This window comes from Phacochoerus africanus, chromosome 3 (genome assembly GCF_016906955.1).
Source record: "Phacochoerus africanus isolate WHEZ1 chromosome 3, ROS_Pafr_v1, whole genome shotgun sequence".
In the NCBI taxonomy this organism is placed as follows: domain Eukaryota; kingdom Metazoa; phylum Chordata; class Mammalia; order Artiodactyla; family Suidae; genus Phacochoerus; species Phacochoerus africanus.
In genome coordinates this window covers 40,930,206-40,943,954 of record NC_062546.1, presented here as the reverse complement: position 1 = coordinate 40,943,954, position 13,749 = coordinate 40,930,206, and the positions used below count along the sequence as shown (strand labels likewise).

Here is a 13,749-nt window from a genome sequence, read left to right as displayed (position 1 = left end):
TCAATGAAAAGAGGGTAAAACTATGATAAAACTTTTATTTACTATTAGCAAATTTTACTTAACTGGGTTTACCTTGTTTTCCATGACTGACTAATTAAAGAATGTGGAGAATAACAGAGTTCTGCAACAGAAATCACACAATTCTGGATTCCTCCTAATATCTGAGACAATGTTGACCTAAAACGCAGAATTTTCACAACTGGACCAAACTGGAGGTCATGGTATCTGCTATCCTAGGAGTCCAGGAAATAAGGTCAGAAAGAGACGAGATAGATGATCCAACTTAACATTCAGTCCCCAAGTAGTTGCTTACTATGCCTTAAAAGATGCCCAGGAAAGATATATCCATGTGATATGAGGAGTTCCCGTTGTGGCTCAGTGATTAATGAATCCAACTAGGAACCACGAGGTTGTGGGTTCGATCCCTGGCCTTGCTCAGTGGGTTAAGGATCCGGCGTTGCCGTGAGCTGTGGTGTGGGTTGCAGACTCGGCTCGGATCCCAAGTTGCTGTGGCTCTGGTGTAGGCCAGTGGCTACAGCTCCGATTCAACCCTTAGCCTGGGAACCTCCATATGCCGCGGGTGCAGCCCAAGAAATGGCAAAAAGGCAAAAATAAAAAAAAGATATATCCATGTTATGTGATCATGTTGTATCCAAGAGGATGATTTACCATTATAAATAATCTTCATTAGTATTTATACATAGAAACCAGCAGATAATTGCAAATTCATTTGCAAGTCACTGAAGATAACACCCAGAAACCTATTTTCAACCATGTGTTGAAAACAATGAGATGACTTCTGCAATGGTGTTGCCTTTTCTTAGAGTTATTCTCTAAAACTGGGTGATACGGAATTCCCATTGTGGCTCAGTGGGTTACGAGCCCAACTAGTATCCACGAGGATGTAGGTTCAATCCCTGTCCCTGCTCAGTGGGTTAAAGATCTGGTGTTGTCGTGAGCTATGATGGAGGTCAGATGCAGCTCAGATCCCACATTGCTGTGGCCATGATGTAGGCCAATAGCTGCAGCTCTGATTTGACCCCTGCCCTGGGAACTTCCATATGCTACAAGTGTGGCCCTAAAGGGGGAAAAAAAAAAAAAAAAAAAGGTAAAAGAGGGTCATATAAGAATATATTCACCCTAACACTAGATCTAAACAATTAAGACATGATTTACTGAGATGCATACTACTGCTTATGTTTAGGTTTTTAGCCAATTAGTATTATATTAATAAAGACTGGAAAGTTTAAGAATGAATGGACTCTAAGCAATACATTTCAGCAGAGTCAGAAAACATTTTTACTAGGGCCAAATGAAGTATCTTTCATTCATTAATCCAGAACCAAGGGGCATACTTAAACATCAGAAGCTCAATTATTTAAAAAGAGTTCCTAGGAAAACAAAAAACTTTCCATTTTCATTCTGTAACTGCTCAACAACAGAGAGTATTCTTTCTTTTTGGCATTCTTTCTCTTTTCTCTTCCTCAGCAATATTTACAGATGCACTGGCTGCTTTACAGACATGCTAAAAGTTCGTGCTGTGGCTGATCAAAGTTGGAATGCCTGAGGAAATTACTCAACTCAGACAGCCCGGAATTGTACCTAGCCAAATAGTTACAGCGCTCCACTTTTAACATGTGTTAAAGTAATATTTTCTCAATCCTGGATATAAGTTGAGAGAACGTTTGTTAGCATCACACTCTGTGAACAGTGGAGTCAAATAGTTTTAGTATCTGGGACAGTTCATTTTTTCAATGGTTCAATTACACAAAAAACAACATATTCAATGTTAAAAAAAAAAAAAACTAACACACAGCATTGTATACATTAAGAACCAAGAGTTTTTAATGATCTTCTGGAAGCATCCAAGCCCTTCTAGAAATGTCAGAATAAATGCAACAAATATTGCTACTTGTTCATTATAGTATTTGTTGATCTGGCACACAATATTCTGTGGGAAAAAAAGAGAGCCATGTTTTTCTCTAATTTATCATTTAAAGTATTTTAACAAAAAAGCACTGCCCATCTGTGTTCATCTCCTTTCCATTATTAATCTGCCTCATTTGCAAATAAACACATAATTAAGCAGGAAAATGACAATGCAGCAGTTTATTTTCATGGCTATTTTTTTTAATTGAAAGCCACAGAATTGTAGTACAAAGGGTTACTTGTCAAACAAAACACAAATCTCTAAAATAAAATATTGGCTTCCATAGAGCTGCACATCTGAAATAGTTTTACACTTTGTTTTAGTTGGATTCTTTACGATGTCCAGGAAGAAGTTAGCACACACGGTACCTGAAATTGTCCTTTCCACATGAGCTTCAATAGAACAGACAATGTAGCTGTTTCTCTAGTAAAGCCAAATTTGGCATCTACTTATACTTCCCTTCAACCTAAATAATTACACCTTTTAACCATGTTGACAATAATATGGAAATATCACTCAAAAAGAACCCAACAGACCATGGAATTGTAATAACATAAACTATCCTTCTATCATATGTGAGGTGAGGACATGGTCAGAACTGGTGGGGAGGAAGGGGTATTACAACTTATTAAGTATGTTTAAAAGTTATAAACATGCTTTTTATTTAAAAGGCTTCCAACCCCTAGAAAATGTTAACATCTGCACATACTCCAAAAGAGGAAAACATAAATAAGTTCCCCACGCTGAATTTTCTGAGAAGCCTAATAAGTGTTATAGTGTTGATACACTATATTAAATGTATGTCATGAACTGTCAGGAAATTCATATACTATGCTGGAGGCCTGGACCCTGAATGAGAATGACTGGCAGTAAAAACTCCTTACCAGTGGGAATGGCCAGAGAACTTTTGTCAACTGGGATGCCTAGGATTCCATTTTAAGTTGTTTGCTCTGCTACAGTGAACTGCAATCCTTCATTACTCTAACACTTAGGTAAAGTCTGATGCAAATATAAAAATTAGATGACAGGCAGATAGGGAGAGAATGAATAAAAAAACTGAAGTAATATTTTGTTCTGCTTTGGAGAAGGATTTAGGATATGATCTTGATGAGATTCCTAAAAATTATGTAACTTAAGGTTCTTCCTCACTCCTTTCCAGATTCTGAAACAAGGGCTGCATTAGAGAGATAGACAAAACCTTAAAACCAAAAGCAGGCTCTCAGGAGTTCCCGTTGTGGCTCAGCATTAACAAACCCAACTAGTATCCTTGAGGATGTGGGTTAAATCCCTGGCCTTGCTCTGTGGGTTAAGGATCTGGTGTTGCCATGAGCTGTGGTGTAGATCTCAGATGCAGCTCAGATCTGGCATTGCTGTGGCTGTGGAGTAGGCCAGCAGCTGCAGCTCCAATTTGACTCCTAGCCTGGGAACTTCCATATGCCACAGGTGCAGCCCTAAAAAAAGAAAAAAAGGAAAAAAAAAAAAAAAGCAGTCTCTCATATTGACCTTCATATCAGCCAGTGATTTTGCTGAACACACAAAACTGTTCTTAACCTCAACTTTCATTACCAAAAGCAAAAAACAGTAGATATTACATTATAAAATTGAGGTCCCAAATGATACAGATCTAAACACACACACATTACACACACACACACCATACACATATACAAGTGATTTAATAATCACAGCACTATAAATCCAAGAGACAATGAATCTAATATCTCTATTAATTTAGAAAAAGTAGACATTTTACATTTAATCCAGAAGTCTTGGGAGTTTCTATAGTGGCTCAGAGGGTTAAGAACCCAACTAGTATCCCTGAGGATGCATGTTTGATCCCTGGCCTCACTCAGGATATTAAGGATCCAGGGTTGCCACAGACTGCAGCATAGGCCACAGATGTGGCTCGGATCCCAAGTTGCTGTGGCTGTGACATAAGCCTGCAGCTGAGGCTCTGATTCAACCCCTAGCCTGGGAACTTTCATCCACTGCACGTGCAGCCCTAAAAAGAAAAAAAAAGTCTAAATTGCTGCCACAAAACCACAAAATTACTGCCAACTCCACCATACTACCAAATGTAGCTTTAAGTAGCTCAAAACTGAATTCTAAAATGTATATTCTCGGCAAGTAATATTTTTCAAAGCAAAATAAAGGTTCAAACATAAAGCTAAAAGCTCCTTAGGAACTGCTAAGTCTGATCTTGGACCATGTCTTCTACCAGATTCAGCAAAGATGAATTCATCTGATAAGGTCTACATAGCTCTTCAGGAAATGGCTAAAAAAGGGTGAAAATATTTTCACGTCCTCATCAGTACAGTTCAAACATAACAAGCTCTGTATGTGTTTTGATTTGGTCAAAAAGTAATACATAGGTTTGATGCACTCTAAAAAATTAATCTAGAATATAATCATTGATTCTATTTGCTTTTTATTCCAAAAAAAATTAAAAGAAAAAAATCACTGCTTTTCCATTAAGCAGGCACTTTGTGCTAATGAGCATGTTTAATTTCTAGAGTCTTAGAAAAAGAACAGATGCACCTAATGTGTAAACACAAACAGTAAGTTACAAGTTGCCCCTTAGTACTAAAGGCAAGAATCAGCATCAGTACTCAAAAAAGTGTTTTAAAAAGAATGTAACTTACTTTTACTGTCCCAGGCTAACTGGGCTCTGTCTGGTGCTTCTTTGTCTGCACTTGGCCACCCACAGCCTGTCTTCTAATTAAATCAATGCTCTAGCAGCAGAACAAGCAAACAAGTTGCCTCCCATCTGCGTACAGCTCTTCAGGACACATTTCCCTTGGTCAGAAGGTGGAAATTCTTGGGAGAGGTGATTTTCTCTGCCTCTTCACAAGAAGAACATGGACACTTGGCTGGATGCAACTCCATGAAGTGTAACTGTGTGTATACACCTCAAAAAATAAAACAAAAAAATGCAGAGAAACATAAAGACTCTATAAACAGCTGGAATACACAGAAATACTGAAGCACCACTGGAAATACTGCTAAATGGACAGCAAGATAGGGTCTTTGACTGAAATAATCAATGATACCAAGTTGGGGAGGAAAAAAAAGTAAAAGGAACACCTAAGGTCAAAATCCAAATTCATGCAATGAAAACATTTTAAGTACTACAAAGGGGAAAAGGTAAAGCTCCTTACTTCACATACATAAAAACAGGACCCCACCCCATTACAGAGGATAAAAGATACTGTCAATGGAAGAGAAAGCAGATTTTCAGGGGTAGTAGGTCTAAAATTAGATTCCTCAATCCCATAGTTAAGGCACCTGTGGATATGTGAGCTCAATGCATCAAGCTGTCTCTCCAAAGTGTTCAGCCCTAGTAGGGAAGGAAGGGGAGAAGGAATCAGGAATTACTGAAAGCTACCTTCTGCTTGTGAAAAGATGTTTTCTATAAAACAAAAAGCGTGAAGAATGGAGATGCTCACTTATTTAAATAATGTTTCATTTCTTAAATAGACATAAATGACTGCAAAGCAGATGCTGTTACTTTTTTGTGACCAAAAAAAAAAACCCAAACACTGAAGTGGGATGGGAGCAGGTGTGGTTAAGCCTCTACTTACAAAGAAACCCCACAAGCGAATTTGCTACCAACTTGGTGAGAGAAAGAGGTTATGAGACCTTCCCAAAGTTCCCTTCAATCCTAGATATACCCATACACCAGCAGCAAACCACACCATCCTCATGACCACTGAGCATCTCAAGGGGTGGTAGGTCTGGGTGCTCTCTCTAACCCCTAGGCACATAGACAATTCCAGCCAGAAGTACACACCCAAGGGAGGTGGGTGTGGCCTAATCCTGCAGATGTACAGACACCTGGGATGTGGTCACCAACAACAGACTACTCAACAGCGACACATTCTGCAGAGGTCAGATAAATGCATGATGATACTATATTTAATAAAGTAAATATACAATAATGCAAATACCTACTTTTTATTTCTCACATCCCAAACTATCTGCCGTCTGGATAAGAAGTTACTTCTTTAAAGATTTTCCTAGAGTTTCTAAGCAAGCATTATACTGGACTAGATAGAGATCCAAAAACAATGGACTGTTTTTAACAGACAGATATAAAAACCCGTGCCCAGTATAACCTGTTCTTTAAATGCTAAAGCCTTGGACAATAAACAAATTTCAGCCATGAATTACCATCTCCCCTGACCATGGGAAGACTTAAAAGAGTGAATCAACTCAACAAAGAACTGCAGGGTGCACTTAGAATAAACTAAGTTCAACAAAACATTGTTAACAAAGAAGCCTTTGCAATTTACCTTTCACTATATGAAATTTAAAAGCTATTCCTGGAGTTCCCGTCGTGGCTCAGTGGTTAACAAATCCAACTAGGAACCATGAGGTTGAAGGTTCAAACCCTGGCCTTGCTCAGTGGGTTAAGGATCTGGCGTTGCCACGAGCTGTGGTGTAGGTGGCCGACGTGGCTCAGATCCCGCGTTGCTGTGGCTCTGGCGCAGGCCGGTGGCTACAGCTCGGATTAGACCCCTAGCCTGGGAACCTCCATATGCTATGGGCGCAGCCCTAGAAAAGGCAAAAAGACAAAAAAAAAGCTATTCCTAGGAGTTGTGGTGCAGCAGAAATGAATCCGACTAGGAACTATAAGGTTGCAGGTTGGATCCCTGACTTTGCTCAGTGGATTAAGGATCCAGCATTGCCGTGAGCTGTGGTGTAGGTCGAAGAAGTGGCTTGGATCCAGTGTGGCTGTGGCTCTGGCGTAGGCCAGAGCTGTAGTTCGGATTCGACCCCTAGCCTGGGAACCTCTATATGCTGTGGGTGCGGCCCTAAAAAGACAAAAAAAAGATAAAAGCTATTCCTATCACTATTGTTACTGCATACTATCCTACCTACCAAAATAATCAGTTTCCAAAAACAATTAAACAAAATCTCTCAAAGGAGACACCAGCCAGCTAGCCAGATTCATCAGTTTCCTCACACAAGACTACAAGTAACATCTCAAAAGTTCATCATTCATATTTTATCTGTTACTCTTTTTTTTTTCCTTTTTTTTTCTTTTTAGGGCTGTATTCACGGCATATGGAAGTTACCAGGCTAGGGGTCAAATCAGAGCTTCAGATGCCAGCCTATACCATAGCCACAGCAATGCCAGATCTGAGCTTTGTCTATGAGATACATTGCAGCTCAAAGCAACTCTAGATCCTTAACATACTGAGCAAGGCCAGAGATCTAACCTGCATCCTCATGGATTCAAGTCAGGTTCATTTCCACTGAGTCATGATGGGAACTCCTACCTGTTATTCTTTATTAGGACTTTATAGACCACATCTTAGTACTTTTTTAAAAAAAATATTGATGGGCATTCCCACTGTGGTACAACAGGATCAGTGGCATCTTGGTACACAGGTTCAATTCTCAGCCAGCATAGTGGGTTAAGGATCCAGCATTGCCACAGCTGTAGCTTGGGTCACAACTGCAGGTCAGATCTGATCCCTGGCCCAGAAACTCCGTATGCTGAGGGGCAGCCCAAAAAAACATAGATAGATAGATAGATAGATAGACAGACAGACAGACAGACAGACAGATGTGCAAGGAAAGCTACAGTAAGTGTTTTATGAGTTCATTTTCTATCAGAATCTATGAAACACTTTCTACTTTACCAGAGGCATTATGACAAACCCAGATCTATATCCAATTTTCTCACAGAAGAAATTCCTATCACAAGCTATACACGTGAAATGTGCAAAATTATGGTCTAGAATTTAAAATCCACTTCCACTATCCAAACCAAAACTGTTTCAAAAGTAGGCATGAAAGCAACTGTCTTCCAAATGCATAGCCCTGAACACGAAGGTCAAATAGTTTCACAAATGCATCTTCTCTGCTGTGAGTGAAACCAGTCCTGCTACCCCATGGATAAAAGTCACTCTCCCATTAGGTCTAAGGAGAATCTCAAAAAGGCTATAATTAAATGAAAAAAAATGGGATCAAATCACTTTAACAATACATTATTAAAATATGATTTATAAACTGACCTTTTCATTTCCTTCCCAACTTTTTTTTTTTGTCTTTTGTCCTTTGTCTTTTCAGGACTGCACACAAGGCAAATGGAGGTTCCTAGGCTAGGGGCTGAATCAAAGCTGTAGCTGCCAGCCTACACCACAGCCAAGGCAACACCAGATCCTTAACCCACTGAGCAGGGCCAGGGATCTAACCTGTGTCCTCATGGATGATAGTTGGGTTTGTTAACCACTGAGCATAACAGAAACTCCCCCCACATTTTGAAGATAAACAAAATGCACTTTGGTGTCATCTATTTTCATTTCCACACTGCAGAATGTCTCTCCAATAAGTGGTCATCTTCCCTCCCAAAACGCCAAGGGAGAAGCTCATCAACTTAACAGGCAGCAATTTACATGCTTACCCTCCTCTACCCCTTACTTAGTGAAGGAAATACACCCTCTGGTACCCAGACATTGTAGTCTTAGGATGACACCACTTGTCTGTCCTGGTAGATGAGAGAAATGAAACCACGCAACGGAATGAGATTCCAAGAAAAGCTCAAAAATGATTTGTCCAGATGGCCTGTATAAGTTATAGAGGCCACTGAAACACATCATTTTTTATTATAAATTTTCTTTTCTTTCACTTTATCTCCTCCTCCTCTGTGGCATTAAGACGATCAGAGTATTTTTTACTATTTGGGTAAAAGAAAATTTTCATATTCTTCAAAATACAAAGCCAGATACCCCTTTAGCCAATAAGGACCATGAAGCCATTTCCACCATTTCAATCCACAGTGAGCAAAGTGCTCATGGAATTCAAACCAATTTTAGTTATTTGAGTAATAATGTCACAAGCAAGTTTTAAAAATATGTTTTTTTAAAGTCAAAAAGTATATCCCAAAGTCAAAAGACAAAGGTATGATGATTTGCCACACCTACTTGATAACTAGGACAAAACTTAGCACTATTCAGTAGATTCCTCAAAATTAAAGATAAGTGGTTACTCTCAAACACAACACAGTATAAATTAGACTGGGATTTTTCAGTTGGCTGAAAGGACTTAATATTGTAACTTATATTTCTTTAAGTACCAAAAACATAAAAATTCAATTTTTATATCTTTCCATTGACCAAACCATTACAATACCTCCCTCATTAAACTCTTTATTTGAAAATCCCACCCTGTTTAAAGGGGATGAATTGCAGTTGTGCAAGGTGAAACTGCAGGGGGCAGTATAAGCATGACGTCCAACATAATTCTTAAGATAGACGAAAATTCTTTCAGTTAGGGTAGCCTTAACCTTTAAACAACTAACATATATTTCAACCAAAGATTCCACATTAAAATAAATTTTTAAAGAGAATTCACTGAAATTCTTCCTCAAACTTAATAATTAAAGGGGGGAAAGTACACTGAACTCACTCAGGCCATGTAACATAGTCTAATCAAAATAACAGAATACATTCTTTTAAAAACTTTCATACCCACACTCTTAAAAAGCACAGGTCATCATTCAAAATTATAAAGCTCTCTTACTCGTGTGTAACTCATTCCAAAAATGATTTTAAATCATTCTTAAGTATGCACAAGAAAATTCTTTAAAAGTGGGATTGACATTGTAGATCAATTATACTTAAAAAAAAATTTTTTTAAAGAAAATATCAGTATAAAATCAGTATTGATTCATCACAGGAAAAAATGTAATGAAATATTCATCATTATATAAGTAGGATTTGAGAAAATTAAAGTTCTTCTAAGATGCAGAGGAAAAGGAAACTTAATTTTACTCAATTTTGTATTCATAGTTGCCCTTATGTATATACCCCAGCTATGCATTAACCTTCTTTCTCCAGACCCACAAGCTCCATGCACCTGTAACCTCAGGGCATCAGCTTCTACACAAAGAAAAGTAATTCGTAATTAACTACTGAATTAAGTTAAATGGAGCTTTCCTTGTGTGTGTGTTTAGAATAAAGGTAAGATGTGGTGGTAAGGACACTGATATTTCCATCACTTTTCTCCTTTTATCTACAACATATAATTAACCTTTCTTTGACACTGCAAACTTGTCATTAACAGTTACCATAGGAGTTCCCGTTGTGGCATAGCGGAAACGAATCTGACTAGGATCCATGAGGACGGAGGTTCGATAGATCCCTGGCCTCGCTCAGTGGGTTAAGGATCCGGCATTGAGTGAGCTGCGGTGTAAGTTGCAGATTTGGCTCAGATCTGGTGTTGCTGTGGCTGTGGTGCAGGTGGGCAGCTACAGCTCCAATTCCACCCCTAGTCTGGGAACCTCCATATACCATGGGTGTGGCCTTAAAAATAGAAAAAAAAAAAAAAAAAGCTACCATAAATATTCACCTCATATATATCATTTCCAAAGTACTTCACAATAGTAATAATCGCTAACAGTTATGCTTACCATGTACCACACACTGTTCTCAGTGATTATCAACTGTTAACTCTGTTAGTCTTCATAACTCTACAAAGTAGGGATCATTATCCCCAAATTATAAATAGGTAGACTGAGTCAAGGAGTGGCTGTGAGGTGCCTTAGGATGCATGGCTAATGGTTGGTAGAGCTGGTATAAGGTTTATCAGGCTCACATTCACAAGTCAGACGCACGCCTCAGAGACCAAACTATGGTGGAACTGGTGCCACCATATACATTCACCTTCCTTGACTACATACAGCAGGACCAAGCTGGAAGCATTAACAAAGACAGTATACAATCTACAAAGCATGACCAAAAGCTTCCTGAGAAAAGCACAGCTCCAAGCAGGGGAATGAATACAGAGAAAACATGGCTTGGACTTTTGATAAACTCCTGGGCAATCTTCACAGGGAAGGGCAAGGCCTGGCATGTCCTGGTAGGGAACCTGGTATGAGAGCCTAATATAAGGGCCACAATCCAGTAAATTCAGGACGTCTGCCCTATCTCTTCTTCCTCCTCCAAATCATCACTGCTTTACCTTCATGTCTTATTTGATCCCCCCAGTAATCTTCTCAAGCAAAAAACTATCTGTTCACTGTAAGCCTCTAAACTGATTTACACAAATCTACCTTCTCTAAGTTTGAGCAGCAGAAGTCAGTCCCCTGAAGCCCTCACATCCCAGGGACAAAACCATGCTCAAGGTTCCCCAATCAGAGAACAGAGACCCTCACTTCAGAGTACAAAGAATTATAGCAAACTTGAGAGCCGATTCACTGAAATCCTAAAGGTCCACAGTTCATTGGACATGAACCTAACAATCACACTGCCCAAGACACACCTCACAAAGCACCACTTCAGGATACACACCCAACTGCTAAGTTTGTAAGGAAACGTCCACTCCACTTTGGACACTTTTGGACAGCTGGAATTTTTTTTGTTTTCTAAACAAGGGAATATATACTAATTCGGGGAGTAGGGAAGAGTTAACTTCAGGAATTTTTCTTCTGAAAATACTAAGGAAATTTAAGCATCCAATCACCAGTAACTTGCATTCATGAATCTCACAAAACTGGGGAAAAAATGAATTTAAACAACTTCTTTTATTACTCAGAGAAGTCTCCAATGAAAACAACCCAACAACATCATAGGCTTCTTCATAACTTGTGAATGGCGTTGGGTAACACTGGTCATATAATTGCTGGTTGACTAAACAAGTTTCATGTCATTTAAGAATAACGAATATAAACTCACAAATATTTTAAATGAAACAAAGAAAAGAAATACCTCAAGCTCCACCAGAGCTGCTGTCACTGCATCTGTCGCAAGAGCGCCAGCCTGTAGCTTTTCAATTGCCTATGAAACCAAGGGGCAAGATTATTCATTGTAAAACCACAACTTCTCAGAAAAACCCAGAAACTTTCCAAAACCTTAGAGAAGTGCAGGAGACATTTAGAGTTAATAAAAATTGATCACTAGAGTTCAATTTCATACTTCAAGATATAAACTAGTTACATTTAAAATAAGCAAGTGTTGGAGTTCCCGTCGTGGTGCAGTAGAAACAAATCCAACTAGGAACCATAAGGTTGTGGGTTCGATCCCTGGCCTTGCTCAGTGGGTTAAGGATCCGGCGTTGCCATGAGCTGTGGTGTAGGTTGCAGGCGTGGCTCAGATCCTGCGTTGCTGTGGCTCTGGTGTAGGCCGGTGGCTACAGCTCCAATTCAACCCCTAGACTGGGAACCTCCATGTGCCGCAGGAGCGGCCCTAGAAAAGGCAAAAAGACAAAAAATAAAATAAAATAAGCAAGTGCTTATATGCAGGATAATTTATGATATAGCTCACTTAATATTATTCAAATTAAAACAATGAATAAAATCTAGCCACTAAATGCAAAGTACAAGGAATTTAGTAAGTGAAAGGGCTTCATTCATCACAGGGCAATTCAAATAGCCATAGAAATAAGATGAATTCCATTTTAAAGTAGGAATTCATATTTTATATAGATAATTGAATCTCAGACTAAGCTAAGAATTTCTCTTCCCACTGTTACTCCCTATCCCCCAGCTATAAAAAAAAACAGTGGGAGTTCCCGTCGTGGCGCAGTGGTTAACGAATCCGACTAGGAACCATGAGGTGGCGGGTTCGGTCCCTGCCCTTGCTCAGTGGGTTAACGATCCGGCGTTGCCGTGAGCTGTGGTGTAGGTTGCAGATGCGGCTCGGATCCTGCGTTGCTGTGGCTCTGGCATAGGCCGGTGGCTACAGCTCTGATTAGACCCCTAGCCTGGGAACCTCCATATGCCGCGGGAGCGGCCCAAGAAATAGCAAAAAGACAAAAAAAAAAACACAGTGACCCTCAGTCACATAGGCATTTCAGAATCCTTAGATGGAAGCATACCTTTGACAAAAGCATTTTTGATACTATAACGTTTTTTACATTGAGATAAACATAACACATTCTTTTGTATATAATCTACAGAGAGGAAAGTCACTAAAATCACCTCATTTCTTATGTATAAATTAAGAAAGAAAGAAAGATTGATTTCTTTTTTAATTTTATGGCCACACCCATGGTATATGGAAGTTCCCAGGCCAGGGGTTGAATACAAGCCATAGCTGTGACCTATGCTGCAGCTGGGGTAGCGCCAGATCCTTTAACCCAGTGTGCCAGGCCAAGGATTGAACCCACATCTCCACAGTGACCCTCACATCCATGCGGTCAAATTCTGTGGGGGGGGTTTGTTTGTTTGTTTGTTTTTTGCTTTGCTTTTTGTTTTAGGGCCACACCCACAGCATATGGAAGTTCCCAGGTTAAGGGTTAAATCAGAGCTACAGCTGCCAGCCTACACCACAGCCACAGCAATGCTAGATCCCCAACCCACTGAGCAAGGCCACGGATCGAACTCACATCTTTATGGATACTAGTCAGATTCACTTCTGCTATGCCACAATGGGAACTCCCTGAGGTCAGATTCTTAACCTACTGTGCCTATGGTGGAAACTCCAAGACTAATTTTTTAAATGAACTACTGAAGCTGCAATTTAGTCAATAAAGATCAAAAACTAACAACTGAACTCCTCATTAAACTTTTAAGAAATTGGAGTTCCTGTCCTGGCTCAGGGGAAACAAATCTGACTAACATCTGTGAGGACACAGGTTCAATCCCTGGCCTCACTCAGTGGGTTATGGATCCAGAATTGCTGTGAGCTGTGGTGTAGGTCTCAGACACAGCTCAGATCTGGTATTGCTGTAGCTATGGTATAGGATGGCAGATTCAGCTCCAATTCAAACTCTAGCTTGGGAACCTCCATATGCCATGGCCCTAAAAAATAAAAAACTTTTAAGAAGTTCATTTATTGTATAAATTGAGGAGGCTGGTTACACAATCTAAA

The 13,749-nt window shown here is 39.5% G+C and overlaps 1 protein-coding gene across 6 annotated transcripts in view; it reads right to left on the bottom strand.

Annotated features, from left to right (window-relative positions):
- The window catches only part of TASP1 (taspase 1), a 252,935-nt gene that overhangs the window by 224,452 nt on the left and 14,734 nt on the right, over positions 1–13,749 (bottom strand). For 5 of the 6 annotated variants that reach the window (XR_007133922.1, XM_047771668.1, XM_047771667.1 and 2 more), the window contains exon 4: positions 11,647–11,715. Coding sequence is in view for 4 of the 6 variants with exons in the window: in XM_047771668.1 (XP_047627624.1) it covers positions 11,647–11,715 (69 nt within the window). In the remaining 2 variants the exon portion in view is untranslated. Of the gene's footprint in view, positions 1–4,572; positions 4,722–11,646; positions 11,716–13,749 lie in introns of those variants that run through there. The other variant, XM_047771670.1, reaches the window with a different exon arrangement.